The 27,574-nt window shown below is 41.1% G+C and overlaps 1 protein-coding gene, 1 long non-coding RNA gene and 1 pseudogene across 3 annotated transcripts in view; all 3 read left to right on the top strand.

Annotated features, from left to right (window-relative positions):
- Positions 1–569: 569 nt before the first annotated feature.
- On the top strand, positions 570–4,816 carry LOC137754350 (uncharacterized). The gene is made up of 3 exons (XR_011071819.1): positions 570–686; positions 3,369–3,469; positions 4,682–4,816. It is a non-coding gene; the product is annotated as an uncharacterized lncRNA (long non-coding RNA).
- A 4,018-nt stretch (positions 4,817–8,834) lies between these two features.
- HEATR6 (HEAT repeat containing 6) overlaps positions 8,835–27,574 on the top strand; it is a 44,259-nt gene continuing 25,519 nt past the window's right edge. Inside the window, exons 1-10 of one of the 2 annotated variants that reach the window (XM_068530347.1) lie at positions 8,835–9,053; positions 11,181–11,288; positions 13,456–13,596; positions 14,065–14,180; positions 15,039–15,153; positions 16,642–16,743; positions 18,055–18,192; positions 20,042–20,340; positions 21,127–21,304; positions 27,094–27,300. In XM_068530347.1, the coding sequence (XP_068386448.1) occupies positions 8,835–9,053; positions 11,181–11,288; positions 13,456–13,596; positions 14,065–14,180; positions 15,039–15,153; positions 16,642–16,743; positions 18,055–18,192; positions 20,042–20,340; positions 21,127–21,304; positions 27,094–27,300 (1,623 nt within the window). Of the gene's footprint in view, positions 9,054–11,180; positions 11,289–13,455; positions 13,597–14,064; positions 14,181–15,038; positions 15,154–16,641; positions 16,744–18,054; positions 18,193–20,041; positions 20,341–21,126; positions 21,305–27,093; positions 27,301–27,574 lie in introns of those variants that run through there. The other variant, XM_068530348.1, reaches the window with a different exon arrangement.
- On the top strand, positions 21,477–24,381 carry LOC137754957 (polypeptide N-acetylgalactosaminyltransferase 1 pseudogene; annotated as a pseudogene).

The following is a 27,574-nucleotide window of genomic DNA, read 5'->3' as shown; positions in this document are numbered from 1 at the left end:
GAGAAAGAATCAGACCAAGCCAGGAGACTAGAGTCGCCTCCCTACCACCAGCAGGTGATCTAAGAGCACCCTTGCTGGCTGTCCTACTGCCTCTCCCTGCCCTCTAGACCAGAGGTGCCAGGGCCCAGAGCAAGGAGGGGTGAAGTGAAAAAACAAGCTGTGCCTTCACCAGCTAGCACCCAGTTCCTACGCTGTAATCATTGTAAGGACATATTTCTCATGCCCAGCATGTGCCTGGCCCAGAAAAGACATCTGATACTTGTGTTGAAAAAGGAATGAGTGAATGAAAGTGTCCCAATTCGCCTTCTTTCTCAGTCACTCACTGCTTTCCTGGTTTAGGAGTCATATTTGTCAGTCAGAGGAAGGGGTGTTCCCTTGGCTCAGAGACTTGCTTAGGTAACAATGTGGCATAACCCAAGGTATACAAGGTGTGTGCTCTCCGGACATGTCAGCTTCTGGGCAGGGCTTAGGCTCCCACAGACTCTAGCCCCACCCTTGGCCTTTCATCCCAGCTCAGGGGGCAGAAGAGGATAAATTTCAGCTGTTCTCAAGCCCTGCCGCGTCTTTACCAAAGACCTCCGACAGCAGCATGAAGTTGGGAGGCTTCCTCCTCCTTGTGACCCTAGTCGTCCTCAGCTCAGAGGTACAGGAGCTTCAGGCTGCCGTGAGACCCTATAAACTTCTGGGTAAGTCCATGCAGAAGGTAGCCCCGTCCTTTTTTGTATGAGGGAGCCAGAAAGTAAGCCATCGGGGACCAGTAGGTGCAGGGACAGGAAGGGAAGAAAGGAGAGACGGGAAGATATTCCTGTCAAGGAGCCATTGCAGGGACCCACCTTGACTGTAGAATCTCTCTGCTTCTGCTTTTACTTTCTCCCCTCCTTTCCCCGGGTCACCCCTCCATCTAGACTCTCCAAAAGGGGAGGCTTCTGCCCCCTCATCAGCCACCCTCCATCTCCCCAGCCTCTCTCTCTCCACCAGTTTCCTTGTCTCTTGCTGTAAATAAATTGGATCGCCTAGAGAAAGTATTTTCTTAAATCTGTGAACCATGAATCATCCGAATCTCTTCTTTTCCTTTTACCACAAACATTCTCAAAGGGGTAACCTTCATTCTCCCCTTTCTTCCCCATAACTCATTCCTTAATCCCTTGAAGACTGACTGTAGTCTCCATTGCTGTCCCCATCACTCTCCCAGATCGTCTTGACAAATCACTTGACTCTCTTCGGTAGCCAGAGTCTTTAACCTCTGCAGCATCTGACATTGTTTGTCGCTCCATCAATCCTCCAACTTTCTTCTCTCTTAGATTATCATCACTATCTTCTTCTCCCTAAATGTTATTGGATTCAACTCTAACTCGTCTCTTCTTTGTTCTCCTTCCGCTACATTAAATTGGTTCCCAAATACCGTTCATTCTTTGAAATTGTTTCTTACACATGTTCCTTCCTTTCCAACCCCCATTGCCACACTGTATTTCCAGTCCTGATTACTCCATGCTTGGGTGAGTGCAATCGCTTCCTGACAGCTCTCCCTGCCCCTCTCTTCCCTCTGAAGTTTGCTTGCTTGTGGAATCCTGGTCTATTCTATGCTCTCACACCAGATAATCTTCATAAGTAAACGGCCATCACATCCCTCTCTTGACCTACCAAATGAAATCTCAACTCCTCAGGTCCTCAAGATCTGCCCTCTGTAACTTTGTCCCCTGCTTACCTTTCTGCCTTGACTTCCAAATGCTCCCTAATACTTATCCAGCCTTCCATTTGCTATTCTTCCTGTATTTCCTGTATTTCAGGGTTAAGAGTGAGGAGATGAGTCATATAGGGTACAAAATTTACGGAGGTGCTCACTCCCAGGATTGCACAAGTGCCTCCTTCAATTTTGTGCCCTGGGTGCCTCACGCACCTCTCCCTAGTCCCACCCTGTTGCATTTTCCCCTTGTGAACTTTTGCTAGTAATTCTTTTCTCTTCTCTACCATCCGTCTCAATTCTGCCCTTAAAAGATTTCCGTACTTCAAGACTCACTTTTCCTGATTAATTAGAAGTAATGTCCTCTCTTTTCTGAGCTCCTTTAGTCCTTTGGATAAACCTCTCTCAGGGCACATGTCACATACTGCTTTGCTTTTAGTACTTTAAACATAAATCCTATCTCCATTGTTAGACTCTATGCTGCTTGAAGGTAATAACCCGATCTTACATCTTTGTACTTCCTGAATAACTTACCTCTGTGCTTTGTACATAGTAAGAAGTCAACAGATGTCAATGAGTGACCAAACTGCTGTGAGTGGAGACAAGAAGTCTCCCAATTCTCTTACCATAAACCAACAACGGCTAATAAAAGCATGGAGGGATGGTGTTGATCTTCTCTGAGGTCTGCAGGCACATTGTAGACATCCCACCAGGCCCCCGTCTTACATCCTCAGACATTGCTAATCAATCATAACACTCTTTCTCTTTGAGCCTGGACACGGTGCCCCAGCTCTTGTCAAGCCAGCGTCAGAATAGCCACCTCTATTGATTGGAGTTGACACTGGAGAGTGAACTTCATCCACCTCTGCTGGATCCAAGGGCTTCTTTTTACATATGAGAAAACAAAGGCCCAGAGAAGTTCAGAGACAGAATCAGGTAGAGAATCTCCTGATCACAGCTGAGTAACCAACCCAAGCACAGCACACATTCGTCCAGAGCTCTGCACACATTTTGTTAGAAACCCTTGCGGGGTCTTAACCATCTCAACCAGCTTCTTGGACCTATTTCATTGGCCCTCGAAGACTAACCTTGAGGCTCTGGGAACATGGCGAGCCTCCACTCAGGTCAGGAGTGACTCCTTGAAATTTGGAGATGTGCTCTTCATGTCAGGGTCAGTTTCACCCTGTGGGATGGCAGAGGGAGCTCGGCCTAGGGGCCAGGCGGGTCTGGGTTGGATCCCACTTCTGTACTGACTAGTAGGAGAGTCACCTCTGTGCATCCCCGCTGCCACTCTTATAAAATGGGGCCAGTCAGAATCACTGCACAAGGTGACTGCAGGGCACCCTTGCTGATATTTGGTAAATGTGAGTCTCCCCTTCTCTGCCCCTTTCCCTGCAGAGAGGAGGAGTGAGGACATTGAAGTGGACTTCTTTGCACTTCCCCTCCACAGACACAATTATCCTCCTCTTTAAAGTAGGACTTGTTTTGTTGAGATTGTGTGAATGCATTGCTTTTCACTGAAACATATAAGATGTTAATGAGTGTTATTCTGCGAGTAATCATTTATAAATTATACTATGGATTGAACCAAAAGAAGAAAGTGGAATTGGCTCCTTAATCAAGGGCTGGCCTCTCTAGCACCTGTGTCTCTAGCATGACGGTGTTCAGCTGGTCTGCTCTAACGTAGGCACCTGCATTGAGCTCTGCAGTGGTGACTGGGACTGTGGTCCGGAGGAGCACTGCGTCAGCAATGGTTGTGGCCACAAATGCGTCTCGGACTAAGGACAGGTAAAAACATCAGGCCCTTCCCTGCTTCCTCAAACCATGTCCAAACCAGGCAGGCGGTACGCTTGGCCCTAATAGGACCTTCCAGAAATGAGTGGGACGAAAGCCTGTCTCTCTGTGGTCTCTTCCTCATCACCCACCCTTCCCAAGAAAAAGAAGCACCTACCACAGGATGGTGGTTTCCAAATCTTTAAAATAATTTCATTACCCGGTATATCCTAGAGAAAGATCAGACTATTTATTTGAGAAAAAAAAAAAAAAAGAGATAAAAATCACCCATAACCCCCCCACCCCAAAATGATGTTTGCTTAACACTTTGGTGCATATTATAACACATACACACATATATAATATTTATTTAAAAATGAGATAATCTTGTACCTATTTTGATTTCTTGATTATTTCACTTAGAAATAGCTAGTGAGGGAATTTCCTGGTGGTCCAGTGGTTAGGACTCTGAGCTTTCACTGACAAGGGCCCGGGTTTCCGGGTTCGATCCCTGTCCGGGGAGCTAAGATCTCACAAGCCGCACAGTGCGGCCCAGAAAGAAAAAAAAAAGAAATAGCTAGTGAACAACTTTCAATATCAACACTGATGTTTCTATCCCATCATCTTTAATACCCTTCACGTGTGCTCCATACGTGCATGTCCATCATGTATGTTCATATACTTAGCAACCCCCATTAATACACATTTAATATATTTCTTATTTTTTACATCATTAATATGGCTGTAGTGAATACTGAATTGGTATATATGCCCTTATTAACTTCCTTAGAATAAATTCTAAGGCGTATAATTGATGACCAAGGAGTATGTTTATTTTAAGCCTTAGGTGCGCATTGCCATATTATACTATAAGAACCCCTTTCCTATAAAAATATTTCAGGGGCCTCACATGATAGTTCCTTTATTGTCAATAGCCATTGATTGAAAAAAATGCATACTAGAAAGCTACAAGGATTCAGTTTTGATTATAAATTAAGTTGTACTAAACACAACAGAATCAACACATACTTTTAAAATAACCTGCTTGTGTTCAGAATGTATTATTTGTCCTATCCACCCACAATCCTTGGGGTGCTTACGGCCTTGCTGGTTCCTGGCAGGTTCTTATTGATTAGAACTGGGAACTCTTGCCTCTCAGTTGTATTCTGTGGATCCAGGTCCCCCAAACAGCAGGTCCCATGCCTAATTTTTTTGTCCATTTCGCAGATGAAGACATCTTAAGGGCCATCCTTCTCTAATAGTTGTTCATCCTTTCCTGGGGTTCCTGTCTTCAAAGATGTGACTATTTGAAACTCCTTGCCCAGGAATACAGATGAAAATGGGGGCCCATGGATGGAGATGACAAGGGATGTGGTGGGGAAGGGAAAATAATTGTTTCTTTTAATAAATCATCATCATTAAAAGTACCCATACTACTTAATTTATTTGGTGAGGGGTGATAAGGAGGAGGAGGAGGCAGTGGGGGATAGATGACATTTGTTGGGCACTTGCTATGCAACAAGGACTGTGTTATACGCCCCACAAGTATCATCTAATTTATCCTTACAATGACCTTGTGACAGTGATTCTTCTCACTACCATTTTACATATAAGGACACTGAAGTTTGGAGAAATTAAGTAATTTGCTCGAAGTCATATAACAGATAAGGGTCAGGGCCTTAACTATACTTCCATGTCACACTCTAAGGCCTATACGTTATATCAATAGCATAGTGGTTAGGAGATCCAACTTTGAATTTCAAACCCAGGCCCACCACACAACTGTGTGGCCTTCAGCAAGTGTCCTAACCTTTCTGTGTTTCAGTTTCCTCATCTATATAACAGTATATATTGGGTTGGCCAAAAAGTTCTTTTGGGTTTTTTCTGTAAACCCGAACGAACGTTTTGGCCAATCCAATACTTCATAGAGCTGCAAGGGTAAAAACAGTTAGTTTGTGTAAAGTGCTTGGAACAGTGCCTGACACGTGGGAAACATTAAGTAAATGTTGACTAAATGATTATTATTATTACCAAATTGATAGGCTAATGACTCTTAGTCCTAATTTTCTAAGACTCTAGAACAGAACACAAGGCTAATCCTCCTTCCTGGACTCTCGTAGTTCATCTGGATACTGAAAGCCAGCTCCTCTCTCCTGTTTTCCCCATTATGAAATGTGGGAGGTTAAAATAGGCTTGAAATGTCTTGTCTATGTGTTTCACAGTCACAGACCTAAGATTCAACTGGCCCAGGTTGTAGACTGATGTTGACTAATTTACTGCCTTCATTGCCCCTGACAAACCATTTAAACTGTTTAAATTTTTTCTCTTTCAACCATTTAAACTTTCTTTGGCTGTATAAAGGGAGAAATAATAACATCTACCTCATTTGGATCCTAAGGTTAATAGAACTTTACAGTTTACAGAACATTTGATTTTCATATCAACCAACAGATGGCAAATAGGGGGCTCTGATAATAATAATGACTTCATTTATTCTGTCAACAGGTATTGTGGGTTGCCTGTCACATCCTAGGTGCTGTGCTAGCACTGGGGATACAATAGTGAACCAGACAGATGGTATCTGTACCCTCACAAAGCTCACATTCTATAAGAAGAAATAGGTAATAAACAAGTAAACAAATAAAGAAGATAACTACACATTATGGTCAATGTTCTGAAGGAAATAAGGATGTGAATTAGAAATGGGGGAGGGATGTAAAGTAAAGCCTACTTTAATTTAGTTAGGATGATCCAGACCCAAATGAGGCAATAAAAACGAAGTCTTAACAGGGTTCCAAAACATGAAAGAAATGAAATTCCAGAGTAAGGCTCCAGATCACCTTATGCAGAATTTATAAAAGGAAATATCTGTGAACTTACTTAGCACCCTTTAAAGCCCCTCAGTCACTGTAAGATTATAAAAATACTGAGAGTGAGGAAAGGTAAGGATGTGTGAGGAGATTTTCTTGGGAGGGCGTTTGCCAAACGGTGATTTTTCACAGTTTGGAGGTTAATGTCCAAATACAAGCCAATGCCGGGGGCCTTCAAAGGCCTCTATGAGAGCTTGATGTACGTTTCCTTCAGCTGGTGATCACCAGAGAGTAGGCACGTTCATTTCCTTGGAGAAACCACACTGCCATCCACAAGGGTATACTCCATCAGAACTCAACAGACTGGTATAGTTCACAATATCTGAGTCATTCAGTCTTGAATAACACTAAGTGTGGGTCATCCACATTTCAACCTAAGATTAGCCACACCAAACCTAGGTCCTTTCCACAGTTTCTTTCATGCCACCTTCACTGTGGTGATGACCAGGTCTCAAGTCCTCCTAGCCCAGTGTGTTGGACAACTCTTATGCACTGCTTCAAATATTCTTGGCCTTATAGTCTTATCCTAATCATTGCTATAGGAACCAGTTTATCTCCTGCATCTACTACATGTCAGCACAAGCTAACGTCAGACTCCTACCCTAGTAGCCCACACCTCTCACTTTTGCCTCAGGACTTCTTTGTCCATGCAACAAGAGACTCCTGCAGGAACCACCACACACTGACGCATGCTCAACTCAGAAGCACTGGAGAGTTAATGCTTGGTGGAGCAACACTTGACAACAGAGGTCAAAGGCTGGCAGATATATGCTCCCCCCTTCCATTCCTCAGGACAGGGGTTCTGAGAGCATTCCATAAGGCTTCTCATAAAGTCCCAAGGACTGAGCAATCATTCACCCCTTGCAATGGGCAACTGGATAGCACATTTTTTTTTTAATGGGATTTATTTATTTATTTATTCATTCATTCATTCATTCATTTATTTATTTATTTATTTATTTATTTATGGCTGTGTTGGGTCTTCGTTTCTGTGCGAGGGCTTTCTCCAGTTGCGGCAGTGGGGGCCACTCTTCATCGCGGTGCGTGGGCCTCTCACTATCGCGGCCTCTCCCGTTGCGGAGCACAGGCTCCAGACGCGCAGGCTCAGTAATTGTGACTCACAGGCCCAGCTGCTCCGCTGCATGCGGGATCCTCCCACACCAGGGCTCGAACCCGTGTTCCCTGCATTGGCAGGCAGACTCTCAACCACTGCGCCACCAGGGAAGCCCCTGGATAGCACATATTTTTGTTGATTCCCCTTTCTTTCCTGTTCATTCCTGAGTAAATCACTCACATATCAACCTCACCTGAGGCTCTGCTTTAGGAGAATTCAAACTGAAACATCAGTGACTAGAGACTTCCCTGGCCGTCCGGTGGTTAAGACTTTGCCCTTCCAATGCAGGGGGCGCAGTTCGATCCCTGGTCGGGGAACTAAGATTCCACATGCTGCACAGTGTGGCAAAAAAAAAAAAAAAAAAAAAAAAATCAGTGACTAGTTCTCAGCTCCTGATCTTCTCTGAGCAAATGTTTGAATATCACAAATACACATACATATGTATACACCCATCCAAGAAGAAATAATATACACGCATAATGAAATTTAAATTCAAAATAAAATAAGTATTTCTCCCCAAAGAATCCCAACGTTTTCAGAGAACTAGCTCTTCTAAAGCATATCACCAATTTTCATTGCTAAACATAAGTATTTTATTCACAGGATAAAATATGTACATTTGGGTGACTTCAAGGATTTCTCTAAGAGTTATGGGTGAGAATTTGCTTTATATTTGCATAACTCAAACGTCCTAGAGATGGTTTTCCCAGTCTGCCCAAATGTAAATTTCAAGCCTTCACTTCCGGTGTGACTGAAAACTGTTCACAGCTTTTTAAATGGCTATTTTCTTTTCCAGCTTCTTGCTTTTAAGGTTTCAGGAGATCTTGGGGGTGTCCAATCTCAACCATGTCACCCTTAGGCAGGTTATATTTTACATGGTTCAGTTTGAACTCCCAAATTACTTCTGTGTGGTTAGTTGCTTTTAGATCTACAGGATTCACGGCCAGCTGCAAAGAATACTGGGGAACACAGTTTTTATTCAGGGTGGTTTTGTGTCTAGGGAAAAAATTAGGGGCTCCAATACGATGTAAGAAGAGAAGGATGTCGAACTAGCAGTTTCTGTCACTCCCCTCCACAGCGGCCTTCCTGCAACCCCAGACTGAATCTGAAACGCTTAGTACTAAACAGGAATGTCAGCCCTGCCCAGTAACAAACTCTCTGGGAGGACAAATAGAGTCCCCACTTTTCAGTCAGGGCTCAAGGAGAGGTGGGCGGCGAAAAAAATCTCCCACATAATTTCTGATATACATTCACAGGGCACTAATCCGAGGATCGATCCTGTAGTCTCAGAACCCCTCCCACCTCGGGTTCTGGTTTGAAACAGGCATTTCCGGAACTGGCGCGCGAAAGCGGGGAATACCCCGGAAGTATTTCCCTGCGGTCCTACGTAGGAAAGATGGCGGCGGCGGAGGTTGTGGGTTCTTTGCCGAGCGGGCCGGCGCAAGAGGCGCAGCGGGAGCCACCCCTCGAGCAGGGCCGTGGGTTCCGCTGCTTGTCAGCCAGGCTCTGCGCCCTGCGCCCGGATGACAGCAGCTCCAGCCGCACCGAGATCCACCTGCTCTTCGACCAGCTCATCTCCGAGAACTACAGCGAGGGCAGCGGCGTGGCCCCGGAGGTAGGCCCGCTGGCCCCGGCCCCACCCTTCAGGGACCTTACTTGGTGGCTCCCGCCCGCCTCTCTGGCCTTTTCCCGCCCCCACGTCGCCGTGCTTAGTTGCAAGCTCGTTTGCTCCTTCCGTCCGTGGCACATTTTCCGCCCTCCCTTTCTGGAAGAACCGTGCCGTGCCTGGCAAACTAGCTTCTTTCAAAACCCAGCTTGATGACTTCTGCTCTGATAGCATTGCAGGTGTCATCTCTGGTGCCACCTTCCCGTCCCTCCGCTCCCCGCATTCAGAGCACTTTGTGTATAAAATTCCTTACTACCACGTACTGTACTTTACCGTACACGGTTCTAGGGATCTTAGAACGTGAGTATTATTAGGTCTGTTTTACTGCTAAACATACTGAGGCTCACAAAAAAGGTCCCATGTCATATTGCTGGCAAAAGGCAGAGCTAGAATTGGAACTAAAGTGTCTCAAAGTCCCAGCCATTTTCTGTTACTCCATGCTAGCTCCGCACTCTCTGCCGCCTCTTTAGAAGTACTTTGGCTCTGAGTAATAGTATTCACACACATCAGGCCTTGGATGCTACTGAATTCCCTGAACTCTTGACCCAGTCTTACCACTGTGTTCTGGTGCTCACAGGCACCTCAAACTTGACAATTCTTAAAAATTAGTTCATTGTCTCCATACACCCATTACATCCCCAATCCGTCCCATGCCCCAACACACACAAACACGCAGAGCCTGCCCAGTCACACAGAGCAAAGGTGCAGACACTGGTTCTTCACCTTTCCTTCCTCCCAGATCCTATCCAATCTGGATTCTTCAGAATCTATGTCAGCAGTGTTTCTCAGTCCATCCCCTCCTCTCTATTCCCATTGCCAAAGCCTTAGGCCCGCAGGCAAGATGACTCTCCTGGATTGTTCCACTGGTCTCCTCTAACTTACTATCTCCAGCCCTTGTCCAAACCATTCTTTGCTCTCCTGCCAGAGTGACCTTTTCTTCATCGGAAAAGAATCTCATTAGAAAAGTAAAACTCCGATTTGGGAGGATCTCCAATACATATTGGTAACTGGGCAAAGCAAGTTACAGTATGAGACCAATATAGGGTGGGGAGGGCTTGAACATAAATGTACATTTATAGATGCAAAGAGTTCAAAACAATGTTTGGAAGCGTTTACAACAAAATAGTAGTGTGCGTCACTAGGGAGGGGAGTGGCATTAAGGGAGGAGTCGGGGACTTTTGCTTTATTTATATAATTTGTGACTTTCCAGTCTTATGTCCCGTCACTCCTGCTTCTGTGCCCCGTGTGCAGTCATTTTAAAACTTGCTGTTCCTCAAGCACATCCTGGTGTTCCACACCTACTCCTGTTCCAAGTCTGCCCACTCCATTCCCTTTGCTTGCTGTGTCTTTCGGTGCCTTGTCTGTCTGGCACAGTTTTACTCATCCTTCAGATCATTCCAGATTCTGCTTACAAATCACCTCCACAAGACCTCCCTAATTACTGTGTTCCCGCAGAATTTGTACTGAATTCTTTCAGCACCTAATTCACTTTAATTTTTGTGAATAGTATTTCTGTCTCTTCCACTAGATTGTGAGCTCTTTGAGATTCAGGAATATGCTTGTTCATGTTTGGAGCCCAAAGCCCTGGCACACTACCTGGCACAGAGAAGGTGCTCAGAGCTTTTTAATTCAATAAACATCAATAGATGAATGAATGGTGTGATTTGCAAATAGGTAAAAAGAATTCCTAATTTTACATTAAATTTGGACAAGTGTCATTTCTGATTTTCCCAGTGACATTGCAAATTTGGTTTGCTTACTCTTTGGTATTTTTAATTTCAGTGTGTGCTTTTATATTCTGGAATCCTTTCTTTGGTTATTTAATTGTACTGTCTCTACATATGTAGAGACTCTGGAGTCTTTAGCCTGAGAAAAATCATATTGATTCTTTTCCTTTTTTAGCACATGCTATTTTTATGCTGTCATCCTACTCTCTGCCTCGTATTTCATCTTTCCCCATTTGGAGTGTGAACGTTCACTTATATTTTCTCATTTGGCTGTGTTGGGGGCGGGTCTTCTCTTGGCTAACAGGTATAGCACCTTTTGATTGTTTTTTTTTTTTTTTTTTTTTGGTAGGACGTCAGTACTCTTCTTGTCCACGCTTGCCGACTGGTGCCTCTTAATCAGAATCATCTTGTCAGCAAACTGTCTCAGCTTATCCACCATTTACTTAACACACTACAGGTAATCATATAGGTAACTTTAGAATTCAGATCATGAATTTTGAGAATAAGTAAGTACCTTTGAGATACTATATCTGTGGTAAGTATGATAGGCTGGTCTTTTCAGAAGCTGTGCAAATGTGAGAAGCAAATGCCTTACTAAGAATTATATTAAAACAAATATAACTCTGACCAAAAAAAAAGATTCTGCAGGTTTGTCTGTCAGAGGTATTCCTATCCGTTCGGTTCAGGAAACCAATATCATTCAAGCCCCCAGGTCTTAGAATTTTTCAGGAAAGATAAATTTGACTAAGACATATATCTATGAATAAATTGAAATATTCCCTACCCCTCTCCTACCAGTATTTTTTCCCCTCTCCCAAAGCTACCATTTTTGTCATCTACTTTTGGTCTTCATAGAACATAAGAAGTAGCTTAGGGGCAAGGGGACCTAGATAAAAAGATCCCTGTTATTTATGTGAAGGTCTGTACTATAGCTCCCCTCTCTTCAGAATCTTTTCCAACTTGCTAAATAAATCTGGTATCTTTTTTTAGGAACAGTTCAAAATTTGAGGCTGTTACTACAAGCTACCACATGAGTATGTGAATGTAGTTAGCACAAAACTTACCAGTTAGCATTATGTAATCTAAGATGCTTCTGGCTGTAAGAAACAGAAGAGCCAAGCCAGAATAGCTAAATAATTTTTTAAAAATGATCTTACATCACAAGCCCCAAGGGATGCAGCTTTAGGGGCACTTAATAATTGAGGCTTCCTGGCATCTTTCCATTCTGCCATCCTCAGTGGATGGGTTATCCTCAGCTAGCAACTCTCACACTTAAAATCCAGGCATCCCATGGAAAATAAATAACACCCAGCAGAAGCAAAAGAACTATGTATTTTTTGTCTCTTTTATTTAAGAATGAGGAAGCTTGCCTCACAGACTCTCCAGCAGTCTCTTCCCTGATATCAGGCTGGAGAGACCTAGGTCATACGAGAACCCCTCTATAGCAGTCTGATCAGGGGAATGGTATTACCATGAATGGCTTAAACAAGGGATTTCAACCTTGCCTGCCCATTAGAATCACCTGGAGGACCTGTGCTCCCTAGATGATTACCATATGCAGCTCAGCCCTTATGTCAGGGTTTCCTATCCTTGGCACTGTTGATATTTTGGTTTGGATAAATCTGTGCTATGAGGGGTTGTCCTGTGCATTGGAAGATGTTTAACAGCATCCTGGCCTCTACCCACTGGATGCTGGTAGCATCTCCAATTTGAACAATCAAAAATGTCTACAGACATTGCCAAGTGTTCCCTGGGGGGCACAGTTGCCATTGGTGGAAAACCACTGTCTTAGCAGAATTGGGGTTTACCTTCAGGTCTCATGTGGGGAAGGTAGACACCCAAATAAGATCAGTATTCTGCCAGCAAGAAAAGAGGGATGAATATGCTGGAGGTAACCAACAGTGTCTGCTGCATGTGACTTGCTAAATGAAATAAGGCTCTTTTCAAGTTTAGAATTTTTCAAACTGATGTGGTGGCTTCTGAATGTTTGCTGTTCTCAGCGGTAACATCTTTTTAACACTGGCAGTTGGAAAGGTTCCTAGTCACCTGTGGCACCCACAGCCCTTAACCAAGTTTCTAACATTTGGTGGTGGTTTATTTCAGTTGTCCATGAATTGGTACTTGGATTAGCCTACTTTATCCCAATAAAATTATAAACTCCTTAAGGACAGGAATATGCCATCTCTTTCTGTTATATTCCCCACATCATGGCAGAGACATAGTAGCTATTTAGCAGACATATTTAGTCACAAGGTATTTGTTGAGCGTTTACTAGGAAACATAATTGAATTAAAAGTTTTCAGCGGATTGAGTCTTACATATCTGTGTATTTACAGCTACCAGTGTCTGCTTAGTTCAAGGAAAAGTTACAAGGACTTTGCCAGGTTCTACTTTGAGTAGAGGGAGTAAAGGGGAAGAAGTAAGCAAGGCCCTGGGGCAGGGAGGGGGTCCTCTCGATCAAACTTTCACGGTCTTTAAAGCTGATTTTTTTGACACAAAAAAGATGGATACATGCGCGCTCTCTTTCTCTTACACAGCTTGATTCAGGTGAGCATTCATGTCTGAAAAGGATTAAATATTTTTCTAGAAGTTAGATCATGTAATTTTTTCCCCTCTCTTGATAGGTGATTGTTGATGAACAGAACCTGGATTTCCTGTTGGCATATACTATTTCTGCTATTCAGCAGTGCAGTTCCTGGACACACATGCAGATTCTCCAAGCCTTGGCAGCCCTGGTTTACTGCAATGGCTCAAAGTGTCAAAAGGTAGTTTAAACTGCATTCTGTCTTTCCTTTGAAAGGTTGGGAGCACAGGCTCTGAACCAGCAAGCCTGTGTTCAGGTTTCTGTCCTGCCATTAATTAGATGTGTAATGTTGAGTAACCCTTCCTCAGTCACTCTGAGCCTCATTTTCTCACGTGTAAAATAGTTCCGTCTCACTTGTAAAGTGCTTGGCACTTGGTAAATATTAATCATTATTATTATTATCATGACCCTTCAGCTATGCAGCCAAGACGAAAGAGCTTCAGCAACAACCTAGCACAACCGAGTGCTGATCCTTACTGATGTGTTTTGGGCATATTTTTGCAGGCCTTTCTGAAGGATTTACCTAGCAGCTAGTCTTTTGGTACCTAAATTCCCTTTAGTTAAAAAAAAGAAGAAAGAAATCTATTTAAGAAGTAATGTTTTCCTAGAAGCTTTTCTTCGGCCAACATTGGCTGTGATGTTGTTTCAGTACCTCCCAGACTTGCTTGGCAAGAGCGGACTCTTGATGAAGCTGAGTGACTTGGCTCAGTCGGACCCTGAAGTTAGGAGAGCTGCAGTGCATTGTATGGCAAACTTATGTCTCAGGTATGTGGATTCAGTCAGACTTCCCAGGTGTAATAAGGTGGGGCCTCTCATGGGCCCTTTGTAGGTGGTTCAATCTGTCTGAAGCCAGAGCCAACTTAGAAAAATAACCTACTTTGCATTTCCTGTGCTCTTTGCTGATGACATCATCTTATGTTGTTTATTTTTAATTTTAACGTTGCTTGTGAAGAAAGCTTATGAAGAAGTGAAGGACTAGGACCTTAGACTAGGACTTTATTTCTAAAATATGGTAAAAGTGATATATGTGCAATATGTTGAGGTTTTGTTTTCTGTTGGTATAAATTCTAACCATATTAAGTCTTCTAGAAGGATATATTCATCTTAATTTAAGCTTTGGTGAGATATATCTGTCAAGGCCAATTTCTTTGAAGAGAACAGAACCAATCCCAGCTGCCCAATTCTAAATTCATGCAATAGAAAATGAGTGGCACAAGCTTGAACTGATGTGTAATATCTTGTCTCTACATTGCAGTGTTGTCCAGTGGCTAGGAAGGCAGGTTCAGCTGTGTGATTCTAGCTTGACAACCTGTCTGCATTATTTCCCTCTAAGAACTGAAAAGCAGAATAAAAAAGATTTCGCTTTCTGTGTACTTGTTTCACTACAGACTTCTGTAACTTTTCCCTGTGGAAACCATTCTTCTTCCTATTTGTTCCAGCCTCGTGCCTGTCCACAGCAGTAGTTAATTAACCAGAGTGCACAATCTTCTATGATACAGTTTCATTCAAGGGTATATTCCAACTCCATTAGTCAGTATTGCTGTTACTTTTAATTCTTATTCTTTTGCAAGCCCCATTTCAAAGGCGACTGAGTTGAAGTTGCTTTTTCTGTGTGTTTTTTAGTGTGCCAGGACAGCCGTACTTGGAGGAGCCCTACCAAAATATCTGCTTCCAAGCTTTCTTGACCACTTTACAGTCTCCAAAATCATCTGATATGGATGATATCACGTTTTGCATGGTAGGTGAGACTACCACTAATCCTGTGACTGTTACAGATGTGTTTAGAAGCAGCAGTAGAACAAAAGCTGCTATTAAAGAGTTTAATTTTGTTGCTGTATTAGTTTTGTCGAGAGATATAGGCATAAGGGGATGTTTATAATCTAAAAAGGCTGAACCCATATTTTTCAGGTTTAAATTACAAGAAATTATTTTTGTTTGTTTTGTTTTGCCATTTTTGTTTGTTTGTTTTGCAATTCTAGGTTCTTAAACTATTTTTACCCTCCTGACTATAAAAGCGGAAATAAAAAATTTCTGACTAGTGACTGTCTTTTAGATGGAAGGGAAAGGAGTGGATTTCAACAATATCTGCACTATTTTATTTCTTTTTTTAAAAACCTGATGCAAATATGACAGTTTATTAACATGATTTAAACTCAAAGTGACACATTTCAAAAATTACAAATCAAAGATGGCGAAAGTTTCTTATAGTCCCCAGCTTAGATAGAACCACTGGGAACAATTTGTTCTACATGCCCCCAGATTTTTTTGTATGTAAATGAGCATATTTATAATTTTTTTTTTATATTTATAATTTTTAAATGGGATCATATTTAATATGCTGTTTTGCAGCTCTCTCTCCTTTTTAAACTTAATATATCTTGGACATCTTTTCAATACCTGTTGATGTACTTCATGCTTTCTAACTGCTGTAGCTGGGAGACCTTGGCAATTTACTTAACTTCTTGAGCCTACATGTTCCTCATCTCTGAAATGGGAGAAATGTTGTAACTACCTTGTAGAGGTCTTATGAGGTGTATATGAACTGTTGATAAAAGCACTTAAATATGCTTGGAAAAGTGCTTGCTGTTATTGTTAAGTTTCATATGTAGCAGAGGGTTAGCTTCTTAAATAATTATCATAATTGATGGAAAATTAAAGTTTTTTTCAGTGATTCTACTATTGCAAACAAGGCTGCAGTTCACATTCTTTCCACGTAGGGAGTATTTCTTAAGGACAGAATCCTAGAAATGACATTACTGGCCAAAAAGTTAATCTTGATCCGAATTGCCCTCTAGAAACCTGTCCCCACATACATTCCTTTGCTTTTAAGAGCTGCTGTGAAAAGAGCTGCTTTGGTTACCGCATGATAGAGGTTTCCTGTTTCCAATCTCTGCTGCTGCATTTTTATTCCTATCGTACTCTTCCCACTAAACATCTCTTCTTTTTTTTTTCTTGCTCATGATTAGTACGTGCGGGTTTATAAACGTACGAAAAGACCACTCTTACTCAATAGAAGCGCTCCATTCTTCTAGAAAATAATTAGTAGTAGCTCATCAGCTTTCTTCTCTGGATCCTCATCTCTGCTCTTTTTTTTCCCCTCCCCTGTCTAAAGTCTTTTTCATCATCTAAAGGCTTTTCTTTCTCCATCCTACGTGGTGCTAGAAAGTTGGTCCCTGGACAACCAAATTTCATTTACCTTTTAACGTGGTCTCCTTTTTCCCTCTAGTTGTTACAAAATGCATTAAAAGGTATACAGTCTCTTCTAAATGGTGGGAAGATGAAACTGACACAGACTGATGAACTTGGAGCTCTTCTGGCTGTGCTAAAGGTAAGGCATTGCCTGTTTAAACCCCAGGTCCTCATGTGGTTAGTGTCTTTCCTGTTTACACCCCAGACATAAGGACCAGTTTACGTCATTACTCCAAGGCTAGATTTAGGGTATTATATTTTAAGAGAGAAGAATAAAATGTTCATATTTAAATATATTTAAAATTAAGAACTGGGACTTCCCTGGTGGCACAGGGGTTAAGAATCCGCCTGCCAACACAGGGGACACGGGTTCAAGCCCTGGTCCACGAAGATTCCAGATGCCGTGGAGCAACTAAGCCCGTGCGCCATGACTACTGAGCCTGCGCTCTAGAGCCCACGAGCCACAACTACTGTGCCCATGCGCCACAACTACTGAAGCCCGCGCCCCTGGAGCCCGTGCTCCGCAACAAGAGAAGCCACCGCAGTGAGAAGCCCATGCACCGCAACAAAGAGTAGCCCCGGCTCGCTGCAACTAGAGAAAAGCCCGTGTGCAGCAACGAAGACCCAATGCAGCCAAAAATAAATTAATTAATTAAAAATAAATAAAATAAAATTAAGAACTGTAAAGACTAAATCTTTAGTAAATTTATCAAAATTCTAAAATTTTATTGGGAATAGGTTATGGGGTATGATCTGTAGATGGTTTAATTTTAGATTATCTTGAATCTGTTTGGACTTGAAAGAGGAACCAGTGCTTCTCCTTGGCTTTAGCTCCCACGTAGTAGGCAGGCCAATCAAGACGTGAATCATTAGGCTGCCATCCTTTGGCTTCTGAGCCTGCCAGTCAGTGGGAGAGTCAGATCCACCTCTCTGGGGATCCAGCTGTCTTCAGTTCAGCCAAGAAATAGTAAGAAACTTTGTGGTGGCCTTAGATCAAAGCCATGTATGATAACTTAGTTTTATCATGACTAAAACTTTAGTTCTTTTCCTGTACCATCTCCCCTACTCCCTAATAGATAACAGAGAGCTAGATTTGGACATGGATATGCTAAATAAAAATTATAGATTGGTTAAAAAAAGTATAGATAAAATATTGGACAAAAGTGATTGGATAAATTTTTTAAATTAATAAATAAAAGTAGTAAGTAAATAAACTAGAATCTAAAGTTTAACTGGATCTGGCCAAACCAGATCCCTCTGGTCTAGATGAAATTAAACTCTCCTTTAAGCTCTAAACCTTCAGGGTATCTATTTTCTGTCCCATTTCAGTTTCCTTAATAAAGCTTTTAAACATTAATCTGTTCATCTGTGTGATTCAGAACATGGTGAATAATTCTGTTTTATGATTCGTTGTATGTGTGTTTGTGTGTTCCTTAATCATCATTATTAGAAAACCATGTTCCATGGACTCCCTGGACTAAACATAGAGATGCCCACGGTGTTGTACCCCACTCCACTTCCTCAGTATGATGGACGACCACCCATCAAACCACAGCAGACAGAATCCAGCACTTCTCGACCAGCTGTGGTACATTTACGTATATTTAGACTTAAGTTGTGGATTGTTTTTAATTGGCTTGCTATGTGTGTTTTCTATGATTTGCATCACTGCTGTGCCAAAGACTCACCTTGAATTTGATTTCAACTTAGGGTTTTTAGCATAGTAAATTTAAATTCATCAGACTGCTAAAACTACCGGTTAGAGCATCTTACACTTCTAAGCGGGCTAGGCAATGTAACAGCTATAAAAATGGGCATTCGCTTTATACCCGTAGCCAAGCATCCGCATCCCTCAAATGCTCAACACCACAGGTCAACAGACTTTTTCTCCAAGAGACTAGCTGGTAAATATTATAGGTCTCTGTTGCCACTGCCAAATTTCCCAGTCTTTCCAGATAGCTGCCATCTCCCTCCTGTTTCTGTTGGAGAACCTAAAGCATACAGATGTACGGCTGAGGTATTACACCTAGAAATGTAATACCTGATTAAAATGCTTATAATTAGAAATTCTTTCACTCATTCACTTAGTCAACATTTACTGAGCATCTGTTGTATCCCAGACATTGTGCTAAGCATTAGGAACATAGATTGTGGTTTTAGGAATTTGGGGGAGAAAGCGAAGGTGGATAAATAAAAAACTACAGTGCAGTATTATGATTTCTTTCAACAGAATATTCACGGGGGTATTCTAGGAGCACATTCAGGGCAACGAATGGAGGAGTAAGGGGGTGCTTTTTAAAAGATATAGTGGCTAACCTGAGCCTCAAGAATGAGTAATAGTACAGAGAAGGAAGGAGAATGTTTTATTCAGAGGGAACAACAGGTACACAGACTTAGGGAATGCGAGTTGAACAATGGGCTAGAGTGTCAGGTGTGTGGAGGGGAAGGTGGGACAAGTATGTAGCAGAGGCCAAATCATAAGGGTCATACACAGTGTGCTAAGGAGTTTGGGTTTTTATCTTATAGGTGGTGGAAATGAAGCATCTGATACAGGGGAGTGATATCAGATGGGCATTTCAGAGAAGTCACTGTGGTAGCAAGTAAAAGGGTGTGAGTCTGGAGCCACATTAATAACTCAAGGTAGAAGTCATGAGGACCTTCTCTCCTAAAGGTTAGGGACCTTGAGAATGCAGAGGAGAGCACAGATTCCAAAGATCTTTGGATGTCCAAAAGAAGGAAGTAGGAGAAAAGAAAGAAACTGGCTTTTACCTTAAGTTATTTGTTTTTTGGCTGCGCTGCACGGCATGCGGGATCTTAGTTCCCCGATCAGGGATCGAACCCGTGCCCCCTGTAGTGGAAATGTGGAGTCTTAACCACTGGACCACTAGGGAAGTCCCAGGCTTTTACTTTATATCTACAAAGCCCCAGTGCTCTAAAACCTGGATTGTATGTAAAGGAGTAACATCCCTCCTGTGCATCTAGAGTGGTGCTAGCTGCGTATCCTGTTTGGGAGACCTGAGAAAATAATCACTCAAGTCATTTTCTGTAGACCTTGATCTCTTGCAGAACCTTTGTTGAGAAGGCTGAATGCTTTCACAACCGTGCAAGGAAGGTGGCATTAGTCTGTACTTAAACAGATGAGGAAAGGCAAGCTCAGCGAGGCTAAATGATTTGCCCAGGATCACAGATGTAGAATTTATTAAACCCAGGTCACAAGTTTTGCCCTGTCCCATGTATTTCCTACCTTGTTTCTTATGGTCCAGTAAGGTGTACATAAACACTTAGCATAGTGCCTGACGCATGGAGTATTAAGTGCCGCTTTTTTCTCTTCTCCTCTTCTTTATCCATACTACGTGTTGGGGACATATTTAGTAATTATCAAATGAGAAGTTACCAATAGCTATCATATATATGTTTTCATTTGCTCCTAAAATCAGAATAAAAGGAAAAAATCAAAAGTAAAAGTGAAGAAAATCCAGCAAGGAGAGGAGGAGGAGGAAGAATCCAGTGGTGAAAGAGAAGTAGCCCCAGTCACTGGCTCAGGCAGACGGAACCCGCATAAAGGGGACACTCAGTGCCCCTCCTCCCTGGGTGTTCCGAGTTTGCCATTAGCTGGAAGCGGAGCTGCAGGAAAAGACCAAGTCTCCTCGTCCTTCAGTTCTTCCATTTGGAAGAGAGTCAGCAGTAGTGAGTCAGACTATTCTGATGCTGAAGGAGGCATGCAGAGTAAAGTGAGGTAGTAGTATTTTGTTATATTTTTATGCCTTACATTCTGAGTTGTGTGTATAAGTTTCTAACCTTGCTTAAAAGTCTGACTGCCGCATGTGGTTTAACTTGGAGGAGTCTCATTTACGTGGGACTTTGTATTACTCTGCGCTTTGCATTGTTCTCTTATCTGCCTTTGTACATGTGGTTCCTCTGCCTGGGTTATTCTTTCACTTTTTTTGCCTTTTGCCTTGTTAACCACTACCCATCTTCAGTATGAGCTCAGCAATCATATACTCTGAGAAGCCTTTTCTGACCCCCTATTCCGGCTTAGGGACCCCTCCTATGTGACTCTTTGACTTATCTCTGATTACTGTGTTGTAATCTCTTTAACCCTGTGTCTCTGCCATTAATAAGCTTGTCAAGGGCAGGGACTTAGTTTATGTCTGCCAGCCTCAGCACAGTGCCTGGCACATACGTAAGGATTCTCAGTACATTATCTGTTGGATGAATGGATACTCTGCAGTATCTCATATTTAATACTGATTTCCTAATATCAAAATGTTGCCCTCTTATTCTCTATCTAGTTGTGTTTTTTTAATGGTTGACTTTATTAACTTGTTAGATAAACACATTGCTTTAACATGTTTTGATCACATTTTGAAATAATTTTTAAAATGTTGGCATCTTTCAGATTTATTTAGAATGTTGAATTTCCCACTGTATCATTTGAGATGGCTGGAATAAATAGCATTTCATGCTTATGTTTTTAAAAACAATTAAAAGGCTTTTTTCTTCCTTCATTTGGTTATTAAAGGTCTTACCAAGCCAAAGTTCGCCAAGGAGCATTAGCCTGTTTTCTTTCTACTATAAAATCAATAGAAAAAAAAGTTCTTTATGGCTACTGGTCAGCCTTTGTTCCTGATACACCTGAGCTTGGAAGCCCACAGTCTGTGTCCTTGATGACTCTTACGTTAAAAGATCCTTCTCCAAAGGTAAGAGCATTTAAATTCTAAGTGTTATAACTAGGAAGAAAATCTTTACAAGTCTTTGTTGTTTTCTCTGCCCCATCTGATCTTATCTGAACAAGGCTCTTATTAATACCGACCCAAGTCCTGACTTGAGAACCACTAAATGGGCAGGAGGATAGGAAATGGGCTTATGTGAATGTCAGGTAGAGGGAGATCACACTGAGCTCACCTCCTGCCCCAGGGCTTGCTTGAAGCATGAGCACACTGAGTTATTGTTTCAGTGTCCTCTTTGAGCTGCGCTGAAGCGGCTGTGCTTCTCTCTCTTTTATGAAAACGTTGATTGCCATGGTGTTTATAATAGAAAAAAGTTAAAAGTGGCTTTAATACTCAGTGGAACATCATGGTATATAATGGTTATGAAAGATGTGTAAGGCTTAGGGAAATGCTGATGAGGCTTTATGAAAGTATAGGATATAGAATTATATGATCCCAACAGTGGTTTTTTTCCTTCAACTTTTCCATATTTTTCAAATCACATGTAATAAATAGTAATACATAGTTTAATGAGAAAAACTTATTTTTAGAAAAGAAGGAAAAGTAACTTGGCAGTCGTGGATAGCTACAGCAAGGTAACTATGGCTGATCAAATATTTGCCTCTTCTTGGATATGTTAGCTCTTTTCCAGAAGTTAGCTTTTTACCCAAATAAGGAAAATAGTCTGCCGTTTAGATTCCTCTTAAAATAACGACCATTAAAAACTCATGCTAAATGGCATCTGTTATCCTCAGGTAATTAACCTACCCTCTCAAAATGAATAGTTTTAGTTAGGCCAATAGTATTATTTTCTGTTTTTAAGATTTTTCCCTTAGAAGTAAGGAGGACTAGCAATCCATCATACATTGAAACTCCCTTTGATCATCTCCTTGACTAGCTAATTACTATATAAGAAAACTTCTAAATGACCCTTCAACACTTTTACAGGGTGGAGAAAAATAAACTAGCCTCAATTATGCACACAAAAAAATGCCTTGTACAGTATTTCAAATACCCAATATACTAAATAGTTAAACCAGTAGAAATTTTTCAGATTGACTGAATCATCAGCAAATGAGAACCTGAAAAATGGTGGTGGCAAATAAATAAATAATGAGGCCATTCTAGTAATTGGAAGGAAAACTGCTATGAAGGTTGAAAATATATATATATATATGTGTTTATGTTTTTGAAGACCCTCCAGCTGAGGGGAGCTGCCGTAAGTAGCCAAGGAGGTGGAGATGAAAGTAGATTGAAATAATTTTCATGATGTTTATATCTTTGTATTTTTCAAACATATTACATTTGACTTGCCATGAGAAATTTTACTTATTGCAAAGTGGTCCTCCTTGATTGGGGTACTTCTTAGATATGTTCTTGCTGTCTAATTTCAGTAATGCAAGAGACGTGATGAGTGAAAAAAAATATAGAACTCCCTTCTGGAGAAGTCCTAGGTCTAGTACGAACGCCACACAAAGGTCCTGGAGAAAGGGAAGACCAGTCATCATTCTTATACAGGTTTTTTAAAAGATCAAAGTAATGATTAAAATTCATGAGTTCAGTGTAATGGCAAGCGAAATGAATATACTCAGATTTTTTAGCAGATACTGGGTTTAGAAGGGTGTAAATAAGTGTCATGATAATTGTCCACAACAGGTCTTGGAGCGCACCACTGCAAACTGTCCATAGTGTGTAATTAATTGCGAACCAAGACCCATGTTAGAAGAAGGTGTTTTGGTAGATGATGTCAGTGAGAGAGGCTTTTTAGAAAGACTTCTAGAAAGTTACGTGCAAAAATTAAAAGTACTAGTTCATGGACTTCCCTGGCAGTCCAGTGGTTAAGACCCTGAGCTTCAACTGCAGGGGGTGCGGGTTCAATCCCTGGTCGGGGAACTAAGATTCCACATGCCGCAAGAAATGGCCAAAAAAAAAGTACTAGTTCATGTCATTGGATTAGAACAGCATTCTGGATTGATCAGAGCTAGGTTAAAAGGCGCAGCCACGTGTAAAAGCTGAGTGGTCACCTCTGGTGAGTATAGAGTTGGATAGCATAGACTGAAGTTTGTCTTAGCCAGGATGAAACATGACAAGACAAAAATAGTGTCTCTTCTCCTTGAAGTACACAGTGATGATGGTTTTGAGTTCATGGCAGCTCTGATATGACCTATGGTAGATTCAGTTGGAAGCACAATTGTCACTGATATACTGAGAAATTTTCCAGAGAGAAATGGGCAGAAGGAAACATGATTGGACTACTCCATTCAGAACACCAACAATGACAGGGATTATTTTCAGGAAACTGGAATGTAAGATGCTAGAATGGTTCATTGAGAAGGAGAAAACTTAGAAATTTCCTCTAGGATTTGGCAGTGTGATGGTACTTGGGAAATTGTCACATGTTTACATGCTGGAAATGTGCTTCAGAAAGCACATCCTATGTTTTCAGGCAAGATAGAGCAATCAGTATAATAATACGACTAATTAAAATAATACTTCTACTACTAGTAACAATATGACTAATTTAAGAATTTCTTCTTTATGATTTCCTCAGGTGTTACAAAAGTAGATTATGTATATATATCAACAAGACTTGACCTAAGGGACAAACTGTAGGGCATACCTTCCTCTTGGTACCTGTAGAATTATCCTGATTTTCAAATTCCATGATGATTATTTGTTTCTCTTTTAGAGAGCTATGAAATGTGGAAACAAATCAAAATCTAGATAATAGATAGCATAACTAGGAAAGAGAATAAAGAGTTGAAACTTTTAACTGTCACGGAATGGTCGGTAATCAGGTTTCCTCTTTTATGGTCAGTTAAGAACAGGTGACCTTTGCTTGGAGGTCTCTAAATCTAGAGACCTTGACACAGTATGCACATGCCTCCACCTAAAAGGCACCCAGCTTTGGGGATGTGCTCAAATGAAATTAACCCTGAACATATGTGAAGAATAATCAGGACTTGGACAAAGCCAAAGACAAGCACAGCCAGGTGCCCTGCATTGAAACCTCAGTGGTAGCCGTTCCCAGCAGTGACGACTTCATCACTCTCCCAGAAATATGCTGAGGCTGAACATACATAAAAAAGGAAAAAATAAGGATTGACTGAGCTACCTCAGCAAAAATTTCTACTATATCCTTAAATAGCAAAAAAGGAAAAGTGCTTTCTTGTTTCATTACCTTTGAACAAGCCTTCGTGCCCAAGGGGGTAAAACTACCCTCTAGTGAAACTGAGTGCACTGATGTTTATAAGATTAAAAAGGCTTTCATCTACCAATGTAAATATTCAGACAATAAACACTTAACAAAATGAGCTCTCTGGAGAGCTGCACCTCTTATGGTTTGCTTGTACATCAGTACTTTCTGCTGGAAGTGCTGAATAGAATGGTAAACAGTATTAAATATTGATATAAAAATAAATGAAGCAGGACTTGAACCTGATTCAGTGTCATGAATAGCATTTTTATAACAACAAAGGTATATAAAACAGTGTTTAAAGGAAATAAATCAGCACTATGAGAAGTAAAATTCGATACAGTATCATATTTCCATGTAGATTTTATACCTCGATGGTAAAAAATGACTAATTTCAGTGACATTCTTTTTTTTTTTTTAATATATTGGTTGTATTCCTTTTTTTTTTTTTTTAAATTTATTGATTTGTTGATTGATTTATTTATGGCTGTGTTGGGTCTTCGTTTCTGTGCGAGGGCTTTCTCCAGTTGCGGCAAGCGGGGGCCACTCTTCATCGCAGTGCGCGGGCCTCTCACTATCGTGGCCTCTCTTGTTGCGGAGCACAAGCTCCAGATGCGCAGGCTCAGTAATTGTGGCTCACGGGCCTAGCTGCTCCGCGACATGTGGGATCTTCCCAGACCAGGGCTCGAACCCGTGTCCCCTGCATTGGCAGGCAGATTCTCAACCACTGCGCCACCAAGGAAGCCCTCAGTGACATTCTTTTGTTTTCATCTGTGATAGTCATGAATGCTTTTTCCCACTTTGGGTACCAAAGTTAATTGAGCTGAAAAATTTTTACTTTTGAGTATTAGTTTATTTCTTTCTACAACTTGGCTTTTAATTTTATTTGGTTTGTTGAGCTGTTGAAATTGTAATTTTTAATTATGTTCTAAAGAAATGGAGGTTTAGCATAACATCCGCCTTTTTTGGTTAAGACCAGCCAGCAATCTAATCAGAGGTTGGCAGACTATGGCCTGTGGGCCCAATCTGGCCAACTACCAGTTTTTGTATGACCTATGATCTAAGAATGGTTTTTACGCTTTCAAAAAAATTTTTTTAATCAAAAGAATAGTATTTTGTGACATGTAAAATTTATATGAAATTCAGATTTCACTGTCCATAAGTAAAATTTTATTTGAACACGGTCACATTTATTTCTTTGTACAGTGTCTGTGCTCCCATAGCAGAGTTGAGTAGTCGCAGCAAAGACTCTGTGGCCTGCGAAGTCTAGACTATAAAATTTGTGCTACTGGCGCTTTATGGAAAAGGGTTGCTAGCACCTCATCTGAGTTCTTCTTGGACCAGCTGACTTGTGCACGAGCTCTCTCTCTCTGTCTCTCTGTCTCTCTCACACACACTTTCCTAATACATTGTCAACTTCCTGCCTTCCTTAAGTGATTATGCTTAATTCCAAAGACTCATACTACTATACTACAAATTTGTTCTCAAAGCAATAAATCTTTAGTTTTTTGTTTATGATTCCATTCTACAAAAAGCATGCAGAAATGATTTATTTCTTGGTAATTTAGAGATAACAGTTGAAGATTTTCTGGAAAACCTTTTTCACACCGAACTCAAGATATGCTTCATATTGAGTAAATTAGATTAGATCCTAGAATTATAGTGTTGATTCCTTGCTTTTTAAATATCTGACTGAAAGGTTTAATTGACATTTTGGGGTTAGCTGGCCAAAGAGGGTACAGTATTATTTCATATTAGTAGTCCTGCATTTATCACCTACATTCCATTTTGGTTAAATTGGCTTTCTTTTCCTTTCTTTTTTTCTTTTCTGATTTTTAATACTGCAGAATCATCAGAATACCAATTACAAGTAATCTTTTAACCTTATAAAGAAAATCTTAATGCAGTGGCACTATTCGTGAGAAATAGAGCAGTCCATTGATAAAGGTGCACATGTTTTCCTTTCTATCCATAAAGTTGTATTTAATAGTATTCCTTTGAGTATCAAAGATTTTATTGCAGATTTTATTTTCTGTACCTTAGAATGTTTCTGAAAGTTGGGTCACTAATGGTGCCTGCCAGGCTGAGTATGCACAAAGTTTCTAATATCTCTATATTGAGCACTCATGGATGCTTTAGGTTGGAACATAAAGCAGAAGGTCCTCAGGAACTTTGATATGAAACAGACCCTAGATGCGTGTAGTTTTTCCTGCCCACAGGCGGTTTGCTTTTCTCTTTTCATTTGGCTTTATGCTTTAATAAACTAGGCTTCTCATCTTTAAGTTATTTTCATGCTTGTGACATCAGGTTTTTATACTGTGGGGCAGCTTAGGTTTATTCCTTAACAGTAGGAAACCCTAACAGCAATGTGATTTGAGGCTCTGTTGGTTTTTTGAAATGTGGGGTTGGGGCGGCACGCAGGTGGCTTAGTTCACGGCTGCTCTTAGGGCCTGGTGGATAATCACATTGCCTTTATTCCTCCAATTAAAGGAATCCTAAATGCTTTGAAAATGAAAAACATATATAGGAAGAAGGGGATTCGAGTCCTGATTTCTAACTGATGTGCATCATCCTGAAATTTCAGACGCGTGCCTGTGCTCTGCAAGTTTTATCTGCCATCTTGGAAGGCTCAAAGCAGTTTCTTTCTGTTGCTGAAGATACCAGTGACCACAGAAGGGCTTTCACTCCCTTTTCTGTAATGATCGCTTCTAGCATTAAAGAGTTGCACAGATGTCTTTTGTTAGCTTTGGTGGCTGAATCATCCTCACAGACCCTTACTCAGATAATTAAGGTAAATGTGCCAAGTTATCGGTGAGTTACAGAGGCAGTTTCTCTCTTTTTGCATAATGTTTATATTGCCCAAAAGTGAATTGACTTAAGAATATAACTAAGTAGTAATTTTATTAAAGATATCCTGTTTGGAAGTCTGTTCCTACTTGTCTGATCATACCTATAATCTCTGTATGTCCAAATAAATGATTTACTAAAAATACTGCTTTATCTTTAGTATTAAGTTGTACCAATGAGAGTACAAGTGCTATTCCCCCTGAAAAAAAAAAAAAGGA

This window comes from Eschrichtius robustus, chromosome 20 (assembly GCF_028021215.1).
Source record: "Eschrichtius robustus isolate mEscRob2 chromosome 20, mEscRob2.pri, whole genome shotgun sequence".
NCBI classification, from domain to species: domain Eukaryota; kingdom Metazoa; phylum Chordata; class Mammalia; order Artiodactyla; family Eschrichtiidae; genus Eschrichtius; species Eschrichtius robustus.
Note: the sequence above shows the minus strand (reverse complement) of the source record. Positions and strands in the feature narration are given on the sequence as shown.